The sequence below is a fragment of the Penicillium riverlandense genome, assembly GCF_028828495.1.
Source record: "Penicillium riverlandense strain IBT 135883 chromosome Unknown utg000001l_segment0_segment0, whole genome shotgun sequence".
NCBI classification, from domain to species: domain Eukaryota; kingdom Fungi; phylum Ascomycota; class Eurotiomycetes; order Eurotiales; family Aspergillaceae; genus Penicillium; species Penicillium riverlandense.
Genome location: NW_026643194.1, coordinates 5,550,626 through 5,570,809, shown reverse-complemented (window position 1 = coordinate 5,570,809; position 20,184 = coordinate 5,550,626). Strand labels below are relative to the sequence as shown.

Genomic DNA, 20,184 nt, shown 5'->3' with positions numbered 1-20,184 from the left:
GGTTGGCTTCGGCAACACCGTCGATGTATCGCCACGAGAGTCAAGCACCGCCCGCACGGTGGTCCGGTCTTGCTGGCGCATCGCTTGATTTATTTAGCGCTTCATCAGGCTCGCAATGCTGTGCGATTGGTGGTCTGTGCTCGCTAAGTAGTGCTCCATTATGCTGATAAGCGGAGCTCCGACGGTGCAAGTGTTGATCACACCCTGTCGTGGGTAAAGAGAAGATGAAACCGATGGGGATTATTGCCTATGTACCGTACCCTGTCCTTCTCTTGCCTCTTAAGGACATCTTCATGGGTAGCGTAACTACTTCGTCTACAGATTTACATTCGAGAGTATTGTTAGATAAGAATTTCCATTTGTTAAAGAGAACAACAAAAGCGCAGGCGGGAATCCAGCGACGGCTTCGTCCGCAATTGTCGTGTCATCCTCATGGTCCCTTACATGTTCTGTAAGACTTGGGGGGAGAAGATGATGGCGTATTGCGGAAGTAAAGAGCCTTTATCCGCGAGATATCGCGACTGCAAACATTGCCAACTCGAAGTCGGTGATAATGCAAAACCATTTGTCCAGCGCCTCTCGATATGCATTCGGGATATCTTCATGGGACGTATGGAGCCAGTCCCCTATGATGTTCAGGGCGCGGATGAACTGCACAGCGTCATCCGTTGTATCATCTCGCGTACTTTCGGCGCCGACCGAGACGGCACGTAGAAACCCGAGAGGGCGTCTTGTAACGACGAACCGGCTAGGCCTACAGCGGTGTTAACAGGTTCGGGAGCGTCGGCAACGCTGTAGAAATGTCCATGATAGTGGTGTCGTGGAGAGGAGTGTCTACCTAGCACATCGTACAGCTTCAGCACCCAGGCCCCGAATTGCATGGCGTCTTCCAGACGGGTCCATCAATAGTTTTGCAGCAACGATTGATAACTCGCCGGACTAAATCGGTGTTATCAAGTGCATCACTAACCATAGCTAGCACCTCCGGTCGAAGCTGCACTACATTTGCGTTAGGGGCCACATTCCACGAGCGGCACACGATCTTCTGAGTTTCTGGGCCGAAATCCAAGGCGGCGCACAGGTCATCTCGCTCCTTTGGCGAATGATTGGTAATTGGACCATCCGGATGATCAGGCCACACATAGTTTGCGGATATCCCAAGAAACTCTTCACTGGGAGCAGCTCCCTTGCGGTCAACTTTTGCGTCCGAGCCCACGATGCGTCAGCGTCAACCTCTGCACTGCGGTGCAGGCGCTCTAGGTGGTTGACGCTGTGCAGCAAGGGCTTGCGAACTGAATCATTAGCGTATGAGGAGCTCTTTGCGTAGGCCGTGATCGGTGAACCGTTCAGATTCCCTGCAGGGTCAGGATTCACGAGACTCTCGATGAGGCGCCTCGCCTCAGCGCTCAGATGCGGCGTGACGACCTGGGTCGTTTGCTGTTGAGTAGAAGATTGGATTTCGCCGCTCCACACGTTCTTGCTGGTCACCTTCCAGCTGATGTGCAGGCTGTTGGGGGTATGAGCGGACAATCCTGGGTACTGCTGTGACAGTGAGTTAAACGCGGACACTATGTTACGCTTCTGTGCCCATTCTAGGGAGCCCACATGGAGTAAATGAGAGAAAGGTACACCGGTACGAGCTTGGGGGGTGTAGGGGAAGGCAGACGTTGGGGTGAGGGAAACAGGGACGAGGAAGGTGCGTTGCGTGGTCTCGTCTCCAAATGGCACATCACATTCCAAGCTGGCAGGCGCTCTTCAGTCAGTTCCCAACGACTGGCCTCTCTTTCTCGGCTTGGAAACAAATATAAAGAGCCTTCGTATATCGACTTTTCCAGGAAAACAGAGCAAACGCTTAATGATATTTTCCAAGTACGGTGGTCTTAATTTACTCCTTCCTGTGGCCTCCCTTGGCCTGGCCGCGTTTCGACCGCCGGACGGGCTCTTCCGACTTGGGTTCTTCGGCTGCTTGCTCCGACTGGGCGTCCTGAAGCTCCGCATCCGAGCCCTGGGGGTCAGCCTGGTCATCCTCACTAGCAGCAACCATCACACCATCATCCGTGGCGTCAGAGGACTCGGCGTGGGACACGGGCTCCCAAGTTCCCTCTCCCGGCGCGATCTGGTCGCGGAGCGTCGTGAGGATCTGGTTCGTCTCGCTCTCGACCCCGTTCCAAGCTCCGCAGCTGCCGCACCGCCAGCGACCAAGCTCTTCGGGCGTCTTGATGCCCGGCGGTGCCTGGCCGTTTACCAGTCGACATGTGTTGCAGATCATCGCCATGCGGTTGCGAGGCTGGGTCTCGTCTTCGCCCAGCAACACATCTAGCAGGCGGTCATACCAGTGTGGTTGTTCGATATACTGGCCAGAATTCGGGAAGGCATTTGGCGCGAAGCCTGGTTGGTCAGTGGCCGGTTGCGAGGCAGAGGGATCGGTAGAGTGAGCGGCGGGAAAGGGTTGCGGCTGACCCTGGGCAGCGGAGGAAGGCAGGGATGGGGCGTGCGGTACTTCCTGTGTGGATGGAAGATCTTGCATGGGAGAAGGACGTCGAATATTCGCGGTAGGTGGCGGAGGGAGTCCAGTTCGGGCAACGGGCGCTGGTTGTGGTGCCTTGACGGACTTGCGCTTCTCGTCCCCGCCCTTGGGACTCTGTTGTGGAGATTCTCCGCCATATTTCTCAAGCAACTGCTGCGTCGAATTGTATCTCGTGGCCACCTTGAGCTTCTCGATGGTCTCATCACGCTGTTTCTGGAGATCGTCGAGTCGGGTTTGGGTTCGGGAGACACGATAGTTAAAAAACCTGGAAGCCACAGCTCGTACGGCATAGATCCTAGTGAAAGGCAAGCGTCAGAAAATCGTTCACAACAATGCGAAAGGAAAAGATCTCGTACAGGACTGGCCCACCCCCGATGGCGGCATATTCTTTGACCCCCCAGCTCTCCCATCCCAGCACCAGTGCAAGAACGATCGAGTAAAATAAGTAGGCTAAAGTCGAATAAAGGGTCCACAGAGCCTTGAATCGGCGGGTGGTTTGGCGCTGCTGGTCGAGACGAGCGGTTGCCTGAGCGATCTTGGTCGACAACGTGGACAGGGTCTTCTCAAAGGAAGCCGGGGAGTTGTCCTCGCCCTGAACGAGAGTGAGCAGGGGGCACTGTGGATCGGGGGGACTGCAATGTAACTACACGTACCTTCCAGGGCCACAGAGACACCATGATCGCGGAGACACAGAGAGGCCAGAACAATGAATGAACGCGGGTTGGATTCGCCCTTGGCGGGCACAGACCATATAGTTCCTGGCCTGAGGCAGCCACGTCGAGTTAGGGCTACCTCTCGGCCTCTTACCATCGATATAGTTACTCTGCATAGCATCCATCCACATTCTTAGGAGTGAATTTGATCCAACGGTCACAGACTTTATGCCTCGGGTCCAGGCCCAGTCTCGCTTTTCAATGGGACGCCATGAGCGATAAGACGTGGCCAACGCTCGAGTTTCTTTGTTCACCCCTGCAGCGCTCTCCCTCCCACTCCTGCCATGAAAGGCCTCACGACCAATGATTGTCCCCAGAGTTACACTGGTATCGGCGTTTAACTTAAAGCAGTGAGCGTTTCCGTGCTCTTTTGGGGCTCTGGCGATAAACCGAGTCCAAAGACGATGCTCCCCGTGCACGGGATGTGAAATTCATCAAAGGGACCCAACAGACCCCGCCCCACCAATCCGAGAGTCCTGACTTGTCTAATGCTTCTTCGTCTCTGGGCGCAAAGACGGGCTGACGCTGTGACTCGAGCACCGCGTGGCGACCACGAGCTGTGATGCCAACCTTCTCCAACCAAGACCGGTAGGGCTTGGATGATCACCCTCGGTCGGGCTAATCGGGGAGTTCATCCCGCAAATGTCAGTGGCGCAAGTCCCAGCTTTTCCATTCTTTTATTTTGGGGGGGGTTGCAAGCAAGCCCTTTATCCTAGCATTTCTGCCCAGGCCTGTGCCGCCGCTCTTATAACACCATAGGACCACCTGGGGGAGACCTCACCACACCAAAACGAGGGGGCATACACAACAACACGCCATGGACACCTTCCTGAGCAGCCTGCCCCCGCAGGTGGGTGAAGTCTTGATGGAAAACTTTACTATCATCGAGATCATCGCCATGTTCTCCATTGGTTGCTTCAACGCCGTTGAGGTCGCCCTCTCCACGTTCGAAACCTTCAAGCGGTACCGTGGCCTCTACTTCTGGAGCATGCAAGTAGCATCATGGGGGATAGTAGTGCATGCTGTTCCAGCGCAAATCCGCTACGTCTCGGTGGCTCCGGGCTTGCCTATGTGTATCCCCTTCATTATCGGCTGGTACGCCATGGTGACGGGTCAGGCGGTTGTGTTGTATTCCCGCCTGCATCTGGTCGTCCAGGACATCCATCATGTGCGATGGGTACTCGCCATGATCATCACCAACTTCTTCATTCTCCACGTACCCATGACGGTGCTATTCTTCGGCTTAAACCTGGGCGACATGCGCTTTGAGAAGCCCGCCCAGATCTACGATCGAATCCAGTTGACTGGGTTTTGCATCCAAGACTTTGTCATTTGCGGCATCTACATCCGTGAGGCCCTGCGTGCCCTTAGACCAGTTCTAGAGGTCAAGGGTCGCGAGGGTCGCAAGGTTATCTACCACCTGATCTGGGTAAACGTCATCGTCGTCGTCTTGAACATCACCCTCCTTCTCGCCGAGTACAAGGCCCACTACATCGAAGTCAGCTTCAAGGCTGTCATCTACAGTATCAAGCTCAAGCTCGAGTTCTACGTCCTCAATCGCCTGCGTGAGCTCACCCGCATCAATCCATGCATGTGTCAACGCAACCAAGCCAACCCCCGTCCGTCCATCGATATCAACGTCTTCGACCTCGTCACCATCCACCAGCCCCAGGTGCCAGATGTAGAGACCACACCAGCACTTGCTGGCGGTGATTTGAGCCTTCCTCGCCTACGTTTTTCACCAAACAGCACGAATGACTTCCACGACGCCCTACGGGAGGCTGCATCATCAAACGAGACCTCCTTCTCCAAATCCAGTACGTGTGTCTATCCTCCGGCTGCGGTCTCAGCAGATCGTCTGTCTGGTAGAGGGCCGCGGATGAACATGTCGGATGACCGTTCTACGATTGAGATGGCTCTGCTTGAATCACCAAACCCGGGTTGGCTGTAACGAGATGGCAGCGAACACCCCGCGAGTAGCTGCTATGGCTGTGCAGCATCCTTCTTCTGTCTTTATACCCTAGTTTTGTCTGGCGTCTCATTTGTTTCCATTCTTGGGGCTATCGGCACGCCCATTTTCTGACATCGCTGGTGGAGTAGGAGTACGCGTCTCGGGCGGGGGATCTTAAGGAATATTCTACCTGATTGCTTCTTTTCTTATGATACACCAATTATATATTCAAGTATCTGGTGCCAAATCAGATGGTATCAAGTGTGACATAGCCACCAGCATAAAGTACAGCCCATAAAAGCAGATGACCATGAGACAGGAGAGTGCGTATATGTAGATGTAGGCTGGCTCCAGTTAAAAAAAAAAAAAAAAAAAAAGGACAAAAACTATCCCAAGCAGTCGTTTCCCGTGTACACGCCGGCGATGTAAATAGAGAAGACATTCGTATATGCGCGGCAAAAAGATGAGGTAAATAATCAACAAATACCCTCTCAAAGTGGGAGCGGTTATATAGTACTCACAAATGGGAAAAGGGGGAGAGGGGGGACGTGTATAGCAAAGGCGGACATAGGTCGCGTTGAAGATAGGGAGGAGTTGGTAAGAAACGGCAGACTAGTTAGCACACTCAACGCTGATCAAACCACCCACCATTCTCCCATTCACCAGGCCTGTATGTCGCGCTCTTGCGGGCCTCCATGTCAACCAGCCCACTCAAAATAATGTTGAGTCGTTCGAAATTAATTGGCTTCATGACCCAGCCATCGAATCCGGTATCTATATAGGTCTGCTTCTCCCTCTCTAAAAGCGACGCTGATACGGCAAAGATAGGCACCCGGTTGTTCTGCTTCGCTTTTTCGGAGAGCGGATTTATCGGAGCCTTGGCTTCGAACTCCCGAATCATCCTCGTAGCGGCCATGCCATCCATGATGGGCATCTACAGAAGGTGTTAGCTAGGAGTTCTAGTACATGAAAATAGCGCGCAGTGGACTTGCCTGAATGTCCATAAGCACGACGTCGAATGATCTGCTCGCGGAAGAAAATAGATTGGCACATGCCTCACCGTTGCCAGTAAGCTGAACAGTATGGCCGAGCTTGGTAAGGCGTTTGTGGAGGATTTTGCTATTGATCGGATCGTCTTCAGCAACAAGGACGTTCAGAAGACGCGAATCTGTGGATAGAGCGGTGGTGGGGGCGGGGGAAGACTGGACAGTGGTTGAGGGAGTCTCTGACAAGGCGGCACTGGTTGCAGGCATCGACGAGAGATAGGACTGCGGTTGAATCGTCTGCACCTGTGCAGAGGGCCATTTGACGTCTCGCTCTGAAACTCGAGAGTCATCCATTGAAATACCATGATCTGGTATGTTCTCGACACCCGGTCCCGGGGGCGTCACCATTGCTTGCCGTGAGAGCGGTGGCGTATGCGTGACAGCGGCGAGGCTGGTCCGAGGACCTTGTGTGGTAGACAGCTCTTGTAGGTCCAAGGAGGGCGGCCGCATTGTCAACGGTTCGTTGCTGACAATGCCAGGACTTGTGAGAGGTTCCGTCCGCGAATCCTCACTGGGGCTTCGCTCCAGCGGAGATTCTTGTATGGCGCTGATGAGCCGATCCGCCTGGCTCTTTCCGCTGTGAGAACTGCCACCGCTGCGTACGCTCACGGAGCTTCGCCGCCGCTCCTCATGGTCGTCGTAAACACCGCCGACCAGCGTAAACTCCTTATCAGAATTCAATGGTGTCGGAGGCACGCTGGCGTGAGCAGGAAGAACAGCCTCTGCGGGAGTAGATGCGGATCCTTCGTCTGGGAGTCGGAAATGGAGAAGGATTTTGAACTGACTGCCTTTGCCCTCTTCAGATTTGACACTAAGTTGCCCATGCATACTGTGAGCAATGCGGGCGACCAGAGCCAGGCCGAGACCCAAAACCCGTTTCGGCCGCGGCTTCTCGGCAGCCGACTGCTCGTCTTCCTCAATCTCGTTCTCAAAATAGTGGTTATCATCAGATGAGATCTGTTCAAGCTCCTGGGATAGTGTTTCCAGTGTCTCCTTCGCCATGCCCACACCCGTATCAACAGCTATCATCTCGACCGCCACATGGTCAGCCAAGCTCTGTGTGCTAGAAGGCAATATATCGACCGTGACTGCGCCAGAGGTCGTATATTGAAAAGCGTTGGATATGATATTCGAGAAAACTTGCCGCACACGTCGCTGATCACCCAATACCGCGGGTGGTAGCCCACTGTGCGCCGTCACAGTATACGAGATTTTCTTGCGTTTGGCTTCACCAGCCAACATATCCGCGGCTTCATCGAAAGTCGCCTTCAGGTCAAAAGGCTCGGCCTTGATGAGTTCCTGGCCCTGCTCAGTGTTGGTCAAGTCCAGTAAATCGTTGATGACATAGATGAGTGATTTAGAAGCAGAGTGAGACTTGGTCAGACTCTCACGGGTTTCATTGTCTAACGCTCCTTCCAACGCAATCTCAAGATAATTGATAATAGCGTTCAACGGGGTGCGAAATTCGTGCGCGGAGTTCGCCAACAGCAGACGGGTCAATTGCGAGTTCTGCATAGCGGCTTCCTTTTGTCGCCACACCTTGATGAACTTGCCGTACACCAGGCACAGCACTGCTGCAGTTTCGACATCAGACTCGGACCACTCGCGTGACTGGCTCAGAACGGTCTCGCGCCATGCGGCAAAACTCTGGCGGGGTTCCAAATACCCGGCTGTCTCCTTGCGCTTGCCAATTTCGTATGGGTTGCCAGCCCATTTAATCTCGGTCAAATGACCCTTGCGGAAGAAGGCAATAAAATCTCTACCGCTCGTAGACAAAGGTACATAAAGCAGGCCGGAGATGGCTTTGAAACCCGGAGCGTAATGTAGATCGGGGAAATCCTTAGTGATGTCATGCGAAGCGAGCACCGAATTCATCTTGCGCACGCGAAGAAACTCTAACAGAGCAAGGATTTCCTGAGAATGAGTGTTGTCCCCCAAAATCTTCGTTTCATCTCGAATCGATAGAGCTCCATAATCCGCATCAAACAGTTGCAGTAGATCATCCGAGGAGGCGATAATGTAGCCAGAAGGGTTGGCCTCCGTGGGGGCCGTGTTGATTAGCTTCCGTGCCTGAAGTCGGGACGCATAGGACAGGCGTTCGATATTTCGTGATACGGTGTCACCAAGGAGGCGGCACATCTTCCGAATGGGAAACGAAACACGCATCCCAGAAGACCCGTATGAATGACAAGAGATCAACCCCCACAAGTCGTTGAAGGCATTGACACTGATCGACATCGATGACCGTACTTTCATGTGCGCCAGGTACTTGATGTGAATTGGCGACATGGCGCGTAAGTAGGCGTGGGTCATATCCAAGGGCGTTTCCAGGTCCTCCAATGTGCGACACACCAGACGGGAGGTGAGCTGATCGCGATCATAAAGAAGACGAACCTTGTTGATTTTGTACAGTTCCCGAGCTTGGGCAGGAATATCGGAGGCTGGGAAATGTAGGCCCTTATACAGGTCAATCGAGGCGTCAGGGTCGACCAGCTCTGACACAACCATGCCATTCCAGCTGCTATCGAATTGATAGATCAACACCCGGTGGAACCCGGTTAACTCCTTCACCAGCCCGGAAGTGGTGTTCAGTAATGTGTCAAGGTCCTGTGCACGGCCTAGTTGCTCCTGGATTTGAGTTAGAAGGCTGAATACTTCCATCGCAGCGGCCTCGCCTCTTCTCCGCCGTGCATTGCGAAGAACTCTGAGGGGCTGGCTGATGTTCATCGTACTAGCAGCAAGTTGCTCGGTGGTCGGGGTGACCCCCAACGTATCCGACGGGAGTGCAGGAGTGGAGCGCCCAGCGACATTCAGAGGATTAACCTCGTCATCCTCCAACTCGAATTCGCAGATAATAATATCCTTGTTGGCTTGGCTGACATGGACAGCGCACCAAAACCGGCGAGTTTCCCCGGATGGGGTTGGGATGGACAGGATGAAAACCTCCGGCCCGTCCACACTGGGATCATACGCATCGTCTCGGACAAAATCGATATGATCCAGAAGAACATCTGCTTGGTCATCTTTGAGAATATCACAAAAATTCTCCAGCTCAAATAACTGTTTGGGGGAGTATCCCATGAATTGCTCCGAGTTCTCACTGGCCACATGCACCACCAGCTGATTTGGTGATTCCTCCCGCATCGCAATCATGACTCCAAAGCTCTGAATCGCACCCGGAATACGAATCGGCTCATCCTCACAGTACTGAAACTTGGCGCCGTCTCTTCCGGTGATCACGGCGTGACCACTCTCGGTCATCACATGCTTGAATCGCGAAGTCATATGGCTGTAGGGCTGATCGGAGGCCGGGGGTGGGGTTTGCGATGCGGACCGGCCATCACTGTCCACGGGCTTCGCATAGCGTTCCGGATGATGGGCAACTACCGATGCCATGGAGTGGGTGGCCAGTTCGGTTTTGTCGTTGACGGGATGGGTCTCGTGACGAGGAACATCACTCGGTACCGCTGGCTGAGGATTGTGTAGTTTCTGAGAACGTAATTTTTGCCATGTCTCGGAATCGATGATCGAGTATTGCCGGGCACCTTCGCGAGTGGGAGATGCAGCACTCCGCGCCTGCGCGGAAGCGGCCTGGCTGGCCGTGGGATCGACCGACACAACGGAACGGATGGGGAACACAAGGTCGGCGCCATCAAAACCTTTACTTGGTGGTCGCTGGCCTTCATTCCGGGTGACTGATTGAGACCGGTCCTTGCTTCCTGGCCGGGCCTCTGGTGTCGGACAAGGACCCGGTCTGGGCGGATTGGCTGCGCTCTCTGATCGCTTTCGGGGGCTTCCCATTCCTGGATCCTCAGGGTTTCGCGACGCCATTCTGGCCGCGGAGCCGATCGGACCAGGGACGACGGGACTATGACTCTGAGAGGAGAAGTCTCGCGAGATTCAGATGTGGTAATTCGGACAGGTTGAACAGCACAAATTTGTGCAGAGGTTGAAGCGGGTTTCGATGTCGGCGGAGCAGAGATAGGTCGAGCAGAGAGACTGACATGGAGTCGCATTATTCTTCTCTTTTTATGTCACACACAATGGCGAGAGCTAGCCCCGTTGGACGCGATCAATGGGGCGCGGGCAATGCAAGACACTGGAACTGAGCGTGAAGACCGTGCGACCATTGCAGATCGATCTATGTAAGCACAGGCGAGTATGTAAGGCTTGTCGATCAGCCCGGGGAAGAGACAGCCGCAGGCATGAGTGGACGAGTGCCTGGGGAGAAGGGCCCAAGAGAGTGGATTGGGTGAAGATCAAACGACAAGGGACGTGGGGTTGATTTTCGGTACCGGTACTTGGCCCAGAGTGGCAATTTCGCGGGGCGGGCTGGTACCGGTACATGATTGACCTGACAGGCCTCAATGACATCATTTGCTCGAGCCGAGTCTTCGAGAAGGATACATTGCAGGGCGATGTCATCGCTGCAGCGGTGGAGGCTGTGGCGCCCATTGCCTTGGTGGGTGACAATGTCATTGAACCAGATGGCTTACTCTACTACGTGGCACTCGGTCGGAGAAAAAACTACTAAGAAACGTCGGATTCGTGGAAGTCAAGAGGCCTGGGACTAATTAAAACAGAAAACACCAGCGCAAGCTGAAAAGAGAAACAGTCTCGGATCGCGCCACACACCCCATTAGGAACGGTCAAGGAAGAACAGGATATCGGGAAATCGGGGAGACACCAAGGAGAAAGCCAGGGCTGCAGGGCCGAAACGAGGGTATCGAATAACGATCAAGGCAAAAACCCCGGCGGTCAAGCCATGGGGAGTCCATGGGTCTCGTTCTTGACGTCCCCGTCGCCCTGGTTGTCGTCGCCGCGCAGGCGCTTGTTCGGCTGGAAGTTGTTGCCCATGAAGCTGGTCTCGTCCGGGTGCTTGCGCATGCCGAGACCGGCCACGGCAATCCGGTTCAGCGAGTTCATGTCATCGTTTGGGGCCGCGCCAAGGTGCTGGCCCTGTGGCGGGGCCGTGGCGGACGCAGAGGCACCTCCGAGATAATTCTCGCGTGCCTGGGTCAGATCGATGTTCGGAGGGAGCTCGGGAACTTCACCCTGTGCTTCCAGGAGGCGTGACTGCAGGTTGATCACGTATTCCCGCAGCTGATAGTTCTCACCAGCCAAGGAATTTGCCTTCTCTCTGAGGTTATCGAGTGTCTTGACTTCTTCCTCCAATTTGCGGATATAGTTTTCCTTGCGCTGACGGAACGCTCGCTGAGGGAGGGGAATGGTTAGAGCAGTCACCCTCAAGTCCTGTGAATGTAGACATACCTGAGCAGCACGGTTCTGAGCGGCGCGCTTGGACGTCGACAGCTCTCGCTTGCCGTACGATTTCGGGGTATTGTCTTCCGGGGAAGAGTGCTGGTGCTGAGCTGGAGGGGGAGTCTGTGGAGGCCCGCCGAGCACGCCCGAGATCGCCGGGTCAATGTTGGTCTGGTCGCGCGGGCTGGCCGTGTTGGGCTGCAGGTGCTGCTGCGGACCGGGCGCAGGGCGCCCGCCCTGAAGGTGGTGCTGAGCAGCTAGGAGCTGGTCATGGAGCACTAGATGCGGATGGTTAGTATCAAGTCGCGTCGAAGGCGGGTCGCCACTGAGCGGGAGGACAGGTTTGCAATGCCCCCAGTCTCCGTCGGCGCAAAAGCCAGTGTGAAATTGCGATTGGCTTCACGTACCCTGGTCTGCATGGTCCTATAGCGATATCATGTTAGCCTTCGCATTGCAAGTTCAGGGCACGACGACGGGGAGCGGAAGAGGCGGCTAGAGGCGCGGGGCGGTTTCGCACGGCTGCAAACAGCGCGACCGATCCCCTCGTCCTGGAGCGCATCTCCCATCGCCGTCAACCAGCGTGCGACGCGGGCCATCGATGATCTTGATGACAAACGCGTGTTCGATGGGCTGCTTACCTGAGCAGAAGTCTGCATGCTTGGATGCGGCGCCGGAGCCAAAGCAGGCTGCATCGATGGGCCGGATGGGTTTTCAAGGGGTACGAGAGGGATGAGGACGGTGTTAGACGCGTCCAATTCCCTACCAGTGAGTGACGACAAATCGTTCAGACGAGGCAGTTGAGCGCCAGTCGATGAAGTGTAGATGCGAATGAGGTAAGCGATGATGCTGTAAGCAGGATGAAAGCGAGGCGGAGGAGAAGAGCTTATTAAGGATTGGGGGGAAGGCGAGGCCGGGGGCGGTGAGTGGAAACGGCCGGGTGGTGCTGAGTCATCACCCGCGACGGGCGGATCGAGTGACTCCTGTGATTACGTGTTGACCTCAAGATTGTAGTGTACCAAGGGGCTGTTGCTCAACCGTCTGACACGTACCATCGGCACGAATGATGGAAGCCTACTGCCCTCTCACAACGCACTTTCAACACAACTCCGGCACCCATACTCCCGTCCGGAGCTACTTTTCTTCCGTTTAATGACTCAGCACCGTGTCATGGGCTCCGTTTTTGGGCATAATCATTATTACTGCAAGTATAGTATACTAGGTAGACAAGGACGAGAACACCAATCGTTAATCCAAGAGAACCCTCTCCGACGTCTATTGCTCCTTCTTAATGCCCTCCTTGGCGGGCGGCGCCTGAATCATGCCAGCCCCAACCTTGGCCGACTCCATCCAGCCATGCTGGCGCATCCAGAACCGCTCCGCCGGATCGGACCCGTGCAACGAGGCCCGTCGCGCATCCTCTTCCAGGGCGGCGCGAGACGTCTCCGGTGACAGCGTGTCAACATCATCCTCGCCCTGGACCTCGTCCGTCTCCGCGCGGAGCGTCGATTCCAAGTACCGCTTGCGCATGAGATAACGCTCGGCGCGCTCCTTGCGAGCGTTTGGCGGCTCGAGTTTGGTCATGGCCATTTGCACGGCATAGCGTACAATCAAGTAAAGATGCTCCGAGAAAAATATGGTCAGCAGGAGAGCCCAGCCCGTGATATCAGTCGGCTCGCCATTAGGACCGTGCTGCGAGTTTCCGCTGAACATATACACTAGTGCAGCACTGGTGATGCTTCCAACCCACGAGAGGAATGCCAGACTGTCCAGCCAGGGTCCGATGGTGTCCGAGCGCATGGGAGTCGGCCGTTGAAATTCCATGCAGATCTTAAAGAAGTCTGACCGCAGCTCGATCCAGTTATTGACAAAGAACGAGAGCGGCACAAGCGGCCACACAGGTGAGAAGAGTGCCAGGTATCCGAATTGGATGCACATCTCGCGGAGATCGTCCGTTGTATCGTACTCGGGCAGCTCGGCCTCGTTGCGAACCCGCTTCAAGAACTGCACTTCTTCGGCGGGATCGTCGTAAGTGATAGCAGGCTGTCTCTCGGGGGACTCTTTGTCACCGTTGCCTTTACCCGGCGTCGATTTGCTGTTTTTCCTTTTGCTAAAGTTCTTGTATTCTCGAAGGGCGTGCTGCTTCAGGTAGGGAACGATCGTCTCCATGGCAAAGCCGACAATCTGGGCGGTCACTGTAAAGTAGATGACCTGGTTCCGCAGGCGTGCTGGGTCAATTTGAAAATGCGACTTGGTTGCGTTCGCGCTCTCCTTGGACACGAACGGCCGCACCGTCAACCGGAAGACGTCTAGGTAGGGCACGATCAAGCTGGCAAATGGAACATAGACAAACGCAGTCAGGATGATCGGAAGATAGGATGTCATGAAATTAATGACAAAGATCTTCTGAGTCAGGGCCACATCGTACGCATCATCTGTCTCGTGGTTCTCGTAGTCGTTGAGTTTGGTTGCAATGGTCGTCAGAACAGCACTCATGGTTGGGACCAGGGCCGAAACGAGAATCGTTGGAATGAAGACCTTGAATAGCGATCGTGAGTGACATGCACTACCCATCAGAGGAGGAACATACCAAATAGGATTTGAAAGGACCGTTGTACAGCTCCGAGATGAAGATCTCAATCGCAAAACAAGTGGCGATAATGGCGCCCAGCGCGATAGCAGCTAGCAACGCGAACGGGGCTTGGAGGAGCTGGCGCTGTATACGCTTGGTGGTGGGAAACACGCCCCGCACCTCGCCGGTGCTGTCATCGCGCACTTCCTTGTCTGGCCTGAACTTTCGTCGCTTGGTCTGCACGGCGGATACCCCCTTGGTCTGCCACCGGCAGCCCAGATCGACTTCCTGACGCTTCCAGTATTCCACGAAGATAATGCACCATAGACCATTCACCAGGGCGTAGACAATTGAGTAGCCGCCCAATAAAAACCAACAAGAAAACCCAAACACGGCAGGGAAGATCAGAAACCGGAAGTACGACTGCAGGAATGAAAAGTAGAAACCAACCTAGAGCCGGCATCAGTTAGTGGAGGAAATCCAATGAGTTGTCATGCACATACGCTCTCCCCAAATTTGTTCCGAATGTCATCTAAGTCCTCGTCGGAGAGAAAGGTCTTCTGGCTCCAGTCGCGCATCCATTTCTTGTTGGTCTCCCTGTCGTGCAGAGCAAAGATGGCCGTGACATTCTTCCATTCGCCGTGGTTCGGGGTGATTTCGGCGCCGCCCTCTTCCTTGGGGTGCGTGATCATGTGGCTAATCACGCGAAGTCGCTCGGCCTCCGTCTGGGCCTCGACTGAGCTGGCGGGCTCGGGTTCAGCGTTGCGAATGCCATAGAGCCAGTCGCGAACCCTGGATTTCAACATTAGCAGCAATAGAGAGAGCCCGGATACGGGTAATCACTCACCGCGAGCGGTATATCGCCCGCTGCAGCCGCTTGTTGGACGCGCGTACAAAGACCAGCAGGGACGATTCGTCCCCTTGCCGGACCTCCGTCTGTAGGCCAACCTGTGAGAGGGTGCGAAGCAGCTTCTCGAGCTGTGCAACCGCTTGCGACTGGTCTGGGGAGCTGGGGGTTAGGGGTGCTTGACCGACAGGGGAGCTCGAGCACTCACCGACATCGCTGAAGCTGTACCGAATGACATAGTCGACGTGAAGGTTGCACTCGAGCGCATTTGACTCCGTCGCAGTGGCCATCGTCAGGGTTGAGCGGGAGAGTAGCTCCTAGAGAGCAGCAATGAAGAAGGTGAGAATGGAAAAAGAGACGGAAACAAGAAGAGACGGTGTGCGCGGGTCACGACGTCACCGCGGAAGCTTGACTGGGGCAGACCTGAGAGAGCATCATCCATGTTCAACTATACAGAAATGAAAATAGGAATTCCAATTGGAAATGTATATTATCTGTATATATATACTTATATATCTCTCTCGCCATCTCCGCTCTCTCGCTCTCTCTATGTATATCACGAATCTACGATCTCCGATCTACACCTCCGCAGCCAACCGATCCAAGGCCTCGCCTTCGACCATCATCTTCATCCACTCCTCCATGCCCTTCGCCCCAACCCGCTCGTAGAAATCAATTGATGGCTTGTTCCATCGTAGCACACTACATCTGTTAGATCTGCAGTGAGAGGAGGATGCGACCGTGCACTTACCTCCACTCCAGCCGCCGCCCGCGCACCTCGACCACCTTCTGCGCCAGATACTTGAGGAGCTTGAACCCGTACCCGTGGCCGCGCGCGCTTGGCTGCACGTAGAGATCTTCCAGGTAGATGCCTGGGGCGGCCCGCCAGGTCGAGTAGTTGTAGAAGAAGAGCGCCATGCCCACGGGGATCGGCGAAGGTTGGTCCGCGCTGGGGGGCGGGGTGATCAGGGCCGTGTACACGGTGCCGCGCTTAGGGGGCGTGTCGGGGAAGGAAAGCGTCGCCAGGAGCGATTCCTCGGTGGCCTCGACTTCATGGAGGGCTTTTTCGTAGTCGGCCAGCTCGCGGATGAATTGGAGGATCAGCGGTACGTCTGGGTGTGGAAGGTTAATGTGCGGACAGAACCAGGAGAGAAGAAGGAAGACTTGCCCTCGGCCGTGGCCAGGCGAATGGTGGGTGAGTCGGTCATTATGGCCAGGAAACAAGGAAGAGGGAGTGGGTAGGTAGAAGGAAGTTTTGGAGGGAAAAGCCGTGGATTTGGAGCTAAAGGCTAGCATTATTAGGGCGTTGGACCCACTACGTATATGGATTCGGGATCGTAGTTACACTGCAAAGAACTATTATAGCGAATATATGGATTATACAGAAGAACCGGTCATCACTTGGACATGATGACCGACATGAGCTTTTGTTCGTCCGCCCTGGAGCATGGATCAGTAAGTAGAGCAAGAAAAGAAGGGGGAAAGAGACTCACCGGTCGAAATGGAGCAGCATCCCCAGCACCGGAATCAGCTGTTTCTGATAGTTCTTGTCCTTCTGCTCCAGGAACTGCAGAAGAACATTCTTCAGATACATGTAGTCGATCTGCGCAGTCGTGCCCGTCGTGGGAGGAGTCTCGCTGCGCTGGGCAGAGACACTGCGGTCCTGGCCAGACGGAGATGCCACTCCTCGCGAGTCCATCGACGATCGCGAGGACTGGCGGCCGGTCTCGAGGCTGCGAAGGCGAACATCCTCACCCAGAGTCTTGTGCGATCGACGCAACCGCTCCAGGCGGCTGTTGGTTTCCTCAACCGAGCGACGCAGCTCAGCCCGTTCTTTCTCCAGGTCGCGCACTTGTTTCTCGCGTTCATCGAGCGCTTCACGGAGGCCCGCCATAGCCTGCCGGATTTCGCTTACTTCCTGCGCGGACCTTTCGGAGAGCGACTCCAGCTCATCTCGGCGGCGGCGCCAGTCCTTCTGGGAGTATTCCAACTCCTCTTTGTCCTGTTCCACGGTGCGCAGAGCTCGTTCCGCTTCACGGATCTTGCCCTTCAACTCCTCGATCTCGCGTGCTCGGCGCCGGCCATGCGTGCTGGCCTCATCTTCGGCTCGGTCTCGTTCCTCGATGGCCTGCTCCAGGCGCTCCTTGGAATCGCGGACCTTGGCCTCCGCACGACTTTCAATATCATTCAGCAGACGGCGCATGGTCTCGCCCTCGCGGGTTCGCTCGCTCAACAAGCGATGGGCATCCGCCAATTCCTCTTCCAAGCTGTCACACCGCTCCCGAGCTTCTTTCATCTGCATCGCCATCTCGGCAGTCTGGTCGCGCATGCTGTTCATCAGACTCTGGGCGCTGGAGTGTTGTGCCGTCTTCAGCTCAATCTCTTCTCGAAGACCCTCTAGGTCTTTGTTCAGCTGAGACATTTGTTCTTCCATCTCTTGGATCTTGGCGCGAGAGCCCTTCAGTCCATCCTGGGCTTTGGATAGATCGGTGGCCGTCTTCTCCTTCGCGTTGATGGCCTCTTGTTTCTTCGACTCGGCAGACCGTAGATTCGATCGGGCAACTGTGAGATTCTCCTCCGCTTTCAGGCGGCTGTCTGTCTCTTGCCGTACCTTCTTATTCAGCGTTTTCACCTCGGACTCGCGCTCCGTGATCTTCGACTTGGCATTCTTCAGCTCGATCTGAAGATCCTCATGCTTGCCCTCGAGCGCTTTCAGCTCTGAGTTGTTGCTGCTCAGCGTTTCCTTCATGGCCTTCAACTCTGACGACTCGGCGCGCAGATTCCGCAACTCGGGCTGGATCTTCTGAAGCGTCTCACGCAGATCTGTCAGGTCCTTGAAACGAGTGGCTGCTAGCTGCTGCGCCGCAGAAAGATCCGTCTCCAGCGTGGCTGCCTGGACTTTGAGGCGCTCGAATTCGTCTTTCAAATCACCGTGCACCTTCGCTGAGTCGGCAGTGTTCGATGCGCTGTTGGTTCGCAGATCAACGAGTTCTTTTTCCAGTCTGCTGATTGTTTCTTCGAGGGCAGATTTTTCTGCCGAAAGTTCCTTGATCTTGTCCTTCGCCTCAACATGCTCCTGGCCGACGTTCACCAGGTCATCGCGCAAGGACTCGATCTCCTCCTTCAGGTCATCTTCTCCCTTCAACTTCGAGCTGAGGCGTTCAATTGCAGATTCCTTCTCAGCCAATTGCTGCGTAAGGGTTTCAATCGTTTGCTTAAGTTCGACCAAGTCGGACGAACCCGAAGTTGCACTCGAGGGTTGTTCTACAAGAGTGGCGGTAGTAGCTGGTTTGGGTGATTCATCGGTAGCCTTGCCACCCTTCTTCTTTTTCTTATTCTTCTTCTTGCCAGCACCAGCACCAGCATTGGCGGCCGCGGTAGATTGGGTCTGGGAGTCGATTTCAGCTTCAGGAGTAGTGGGAGTGGCCTCCGTTGTCGCAGGCGCCAGGCTCTTGCGGACCTCCTCAAAGTCGGCTGTCTGGCCTGCAGAGACTTTCTCTTTAGCGGAGGTCCAGGAGGCATGATCCTTCAAGTTGACGTCCACCCAGTCGACAATATTTTGGAGTTTAGTGGAACTTTCCGACTTTTCGTTGATCTCTGCTTTCAAATCGGACACGCTCGATTCCGTATCTCTAAGTTGGGATCGAAGGCTATCCACCAGGCCTTGGAGGACACCGAGACGCTTCTCGCTAGCCTCCTTCTCTTCCTTGGCCTTCTCCAGTTGCGCGGCAAGTTCCGGATCAGCCGCAGCCGCTGTCGCCTTCCCCGACTGAGAGGCCTGAACCTGGAGCTTTTCAAGTTCATCGGCCTTGCCTTGCAGTTGCGTCTTCAGCTTGTCCAGTTCAGCAGTGACCTGTCCGATGGAGGATTCGGCGGTACCGAGCTTGGCTTTGAGGTCGTCCACATCCGTCTGCTTGGAAGTCTTCAGGTCATCAATCTCGGCATCTAGTCGATCCTTGGTATCACGCAACTCGACCAGCTCGCGAGTCGCCGATTCCAAGTTCTGCACCATGCCTTCCGTAGACTCCTGTGCGACTGACAGGTCACGTTTGAGGTTTTCCACCTGCGACTTCAGCTCGTCAACCTCTTCTTGCCGTTCCTTTAATTCTCCTTCCAGCCGAGGGATTTCGTTCTCGAACGAAAAGAACTCTTCACTCGTCTCCTGACCTTCGTCGGTAGGTTTTGTCTGCTCGTCCTCTGGCTTATCCTTTTTAAGACGAACCACCTCCTCCCGAAGCTCCTTGGCGGAGTTCTCAGCTTCGTCCAGTTTCTTTTTGTAATCGTCCTTTTCGGTTGATACCCGCTTCAGCTCTTCCATCACCATATCACTCTTGAGAGTGGACTGGTTCAGATACTCCGTAAGTGCCTTCGGCTCGGCGATCGATGAGAGAGGCGTATTCTCGCGCAGGGCGGCTTCGAAGGGTTCGATGGAGAGGACTCGTGCATGAGCAACACGATACGCCTTGAGAAGCTCTGTAGAAAGGAGACGGTGTCACACAATGGTCAACAGCTGGGGAGGGTGTCTGCCTACCATGGTATCGTGGCTCCAGCTTCTCTAGTCTCCGGAGCTTCGCCCTCACCTCTGTTGGCAACTCCGGTGCTGCTTCATCATTGGACACGGCGTCTGGAGCTGTCGCATCCTCTGCTGCAGACGACTCTGCCGGCGCTTTACTTTCTTGTTCCTCTGCCTCGGCGCTTTCATTGAGCGTTGTTACCTCCGCGTCCGGCTTCAAGGTCTCCGGCTGAGGCGTAGCGGGTCCACTGGATTCGTCATCTCCGATAGCAAACTCGGGCTCGAATTCCTTTGGGTCAGGGCCTCGGGTGGGGGTACTGGTGGTCCGCCTGGGACGTTGTGGCCGACGACCAGGAGAGAGGTTGCGGGATGTAGCTGCACGGCGGCCCGAAACGGATCGAGAGACGTTATCCTGGGCCGTCTTCTGGCGGGCCTGTTCCTCTGCTATACGAGAGTCGATCGCGTCGCGGAGGCGCTGGGGGGTGACGAGTGAGCCGGGGGTGGCTAGAGAGACAAAGGGGATCAGGGCAGAGAGAGGGAGACTAAATGCATACCTGAAACATCGCCGCGACGGAAGGGTGGAAGAGAGGAAAAGGATGTTGGAGAGGACCTGTGTTGAATGCGTGACCAAGTGAGAGACGGAGAAGGAGAGATCAGTCAGCCCCGAAGCCAAGACCAAGAAGACCCCGGGAGCTAGTCGAGACATGCGTTTACGAGTAGTGAACTATTGATGCACTAAAATCGAAGAAGATTGCG

At 55.1% G+C, this 20,184-nt stretch overlaps 7 protein-coding genes across 7 annotated transcripts; 2 read left to right on the top strand and 5 right to left on the bottom strand.

Moving 5' to 3' along the window:
* Window positions 1-1,885: 1,885 nt before the first annotated feature.
* On the bottom strand, window positions 1,886-3,204 carry N7474_002250 (uncharacterized protein; the record flags this gene model as incomplete). Its single annotated transcript, XM_057193665.1, has 3 exons — window positions 1,886-2,822; window positions 2,884-3,143; window positions 3,181-3,204. The coding sequence occupies 3 exons, from the start codon at window positions 3,202-3,204 to the stop codon at window positions 1,886-1,888; spliced, it is 1,221 nt and encodes a 406-aa protein (XP_057058618.1).
* Window positions 3,205-4,057: 853 nt separating this feature from the next.
* Window positions 4,058-5,191, top strand: N7474_002249 (uncharacterized protein; the record flags this gene model as incomplete). The annotated part of the gene is made up of 1 exon (XM_057193664.1): window positions 4,058-5,191. The coding sequence occupies one exon, from the start codon at window positions 4,058-4,060 to the stop codon at window positions 5,189-5,191; it is 1,134 nt and encodes a 377-aa protein (XP_057058617.1).
* A 625-nt stretch (window positions 5,192-5,816) lies between these two features.
* Window positions 5,817-10,068, bottom strand: fphA (putative sensor histidine kinase/response regulator; the record flags this gene model as incomplete). Its single annotated transcript, XM_057193663.1, has 2 exons — window positions 5,817-6,125; window positions 6,184-10,068. The coding sequence occupies 2 exons, from the start codon at window positions 10,066-10,068 to the stop codon at window positions 5,817-5,819; spliced, it is 4,194 nt and encodes a 1,397-aa protein (XP_057058616.1).
* Window positions 10,069-10,312: 244 nt separating this feature from the next.
* Window positions 10,313-10,771, top strand: N7474_002247 (uncharacterized protein; the record flags this gene model as incomplete). The annotated part of the gene is made up of 2 exons (XM_057193662.1): window positions 10,313-10,382; window positions 10,599-10,771. 2 exons carry the CDS (start codon window positions 10,313-10,315, stop codon window positions 10,769-10,771), a joined length of 243 nt encoding a protein of 80 aa, XP_057058615.1.
* A 224-nt stretch (window positions 10,772-10,995) lies between these two features.
* Window positions 10,996-12,551, bottom strand: N7474_002246 (uncharacterized protein; the record flags this gene model as incomplete). The annotated part of the gene is made up of 5 exons (XM_057193661.1): window positions 10,996-11,451; window positions 11,509-11,777; window positions 11,907-11,922; window positions 12,138-12,479; window positions 12,549-12,551. 5 exons carry the CDS (start codon window positions 12,549-12,551, stop codon window positions 10,996-10,998), a joined length of 1,086 nt encoding a protein of 361 aa, XP_057058614.1.
* A 220-nt stretch (window positions 12,552-12,771) lies between these two features.
* N7474_002245 (anoctamin family protein) lies at window positions 12,772-15,205 on the bottom strand (the record flags this gene model as incomplete). The annotated part of the gene is made up of 4 exons (XM_057193660.1): window positions 12,772-14,034; window positions 14,087-14,518; window positions 14,572-14,860; window positions 14,916-15,205. 4 exons carry the CDS (start codon window positions 15,203-15,205, stop codon window positions 12,772-12,774), a joined length of 2,274 nt encoding a protein of 757 aa, XP_057058613.1.
* Window positions 15,206-15,493: 288 nt separating this feature from the next.
* Window positions 15,494-20,134, bottom strand: N7474_002244 (putative vesicle-mediated transport protein (Imh1); the record flags this gene model as incomplete). The annotated part of the gene is made up of 5 exons (XM_057193659.1): window positions 15,494-15,617; window positions 15,667-16,197; window positions 16,335-16,355; window positions 16,409-19,388; window positions 19,447-20,134. 5 exons carry the CDS (start codon window positions 20,132-20,134, stop codon window positions 15,494-15,496), a joined length of 4,344 nt encoding a protein of 1,447 aa, XP_057058612.1.
* Window positions 20,135-20,184: the final 50 nt, after the last annotated feature.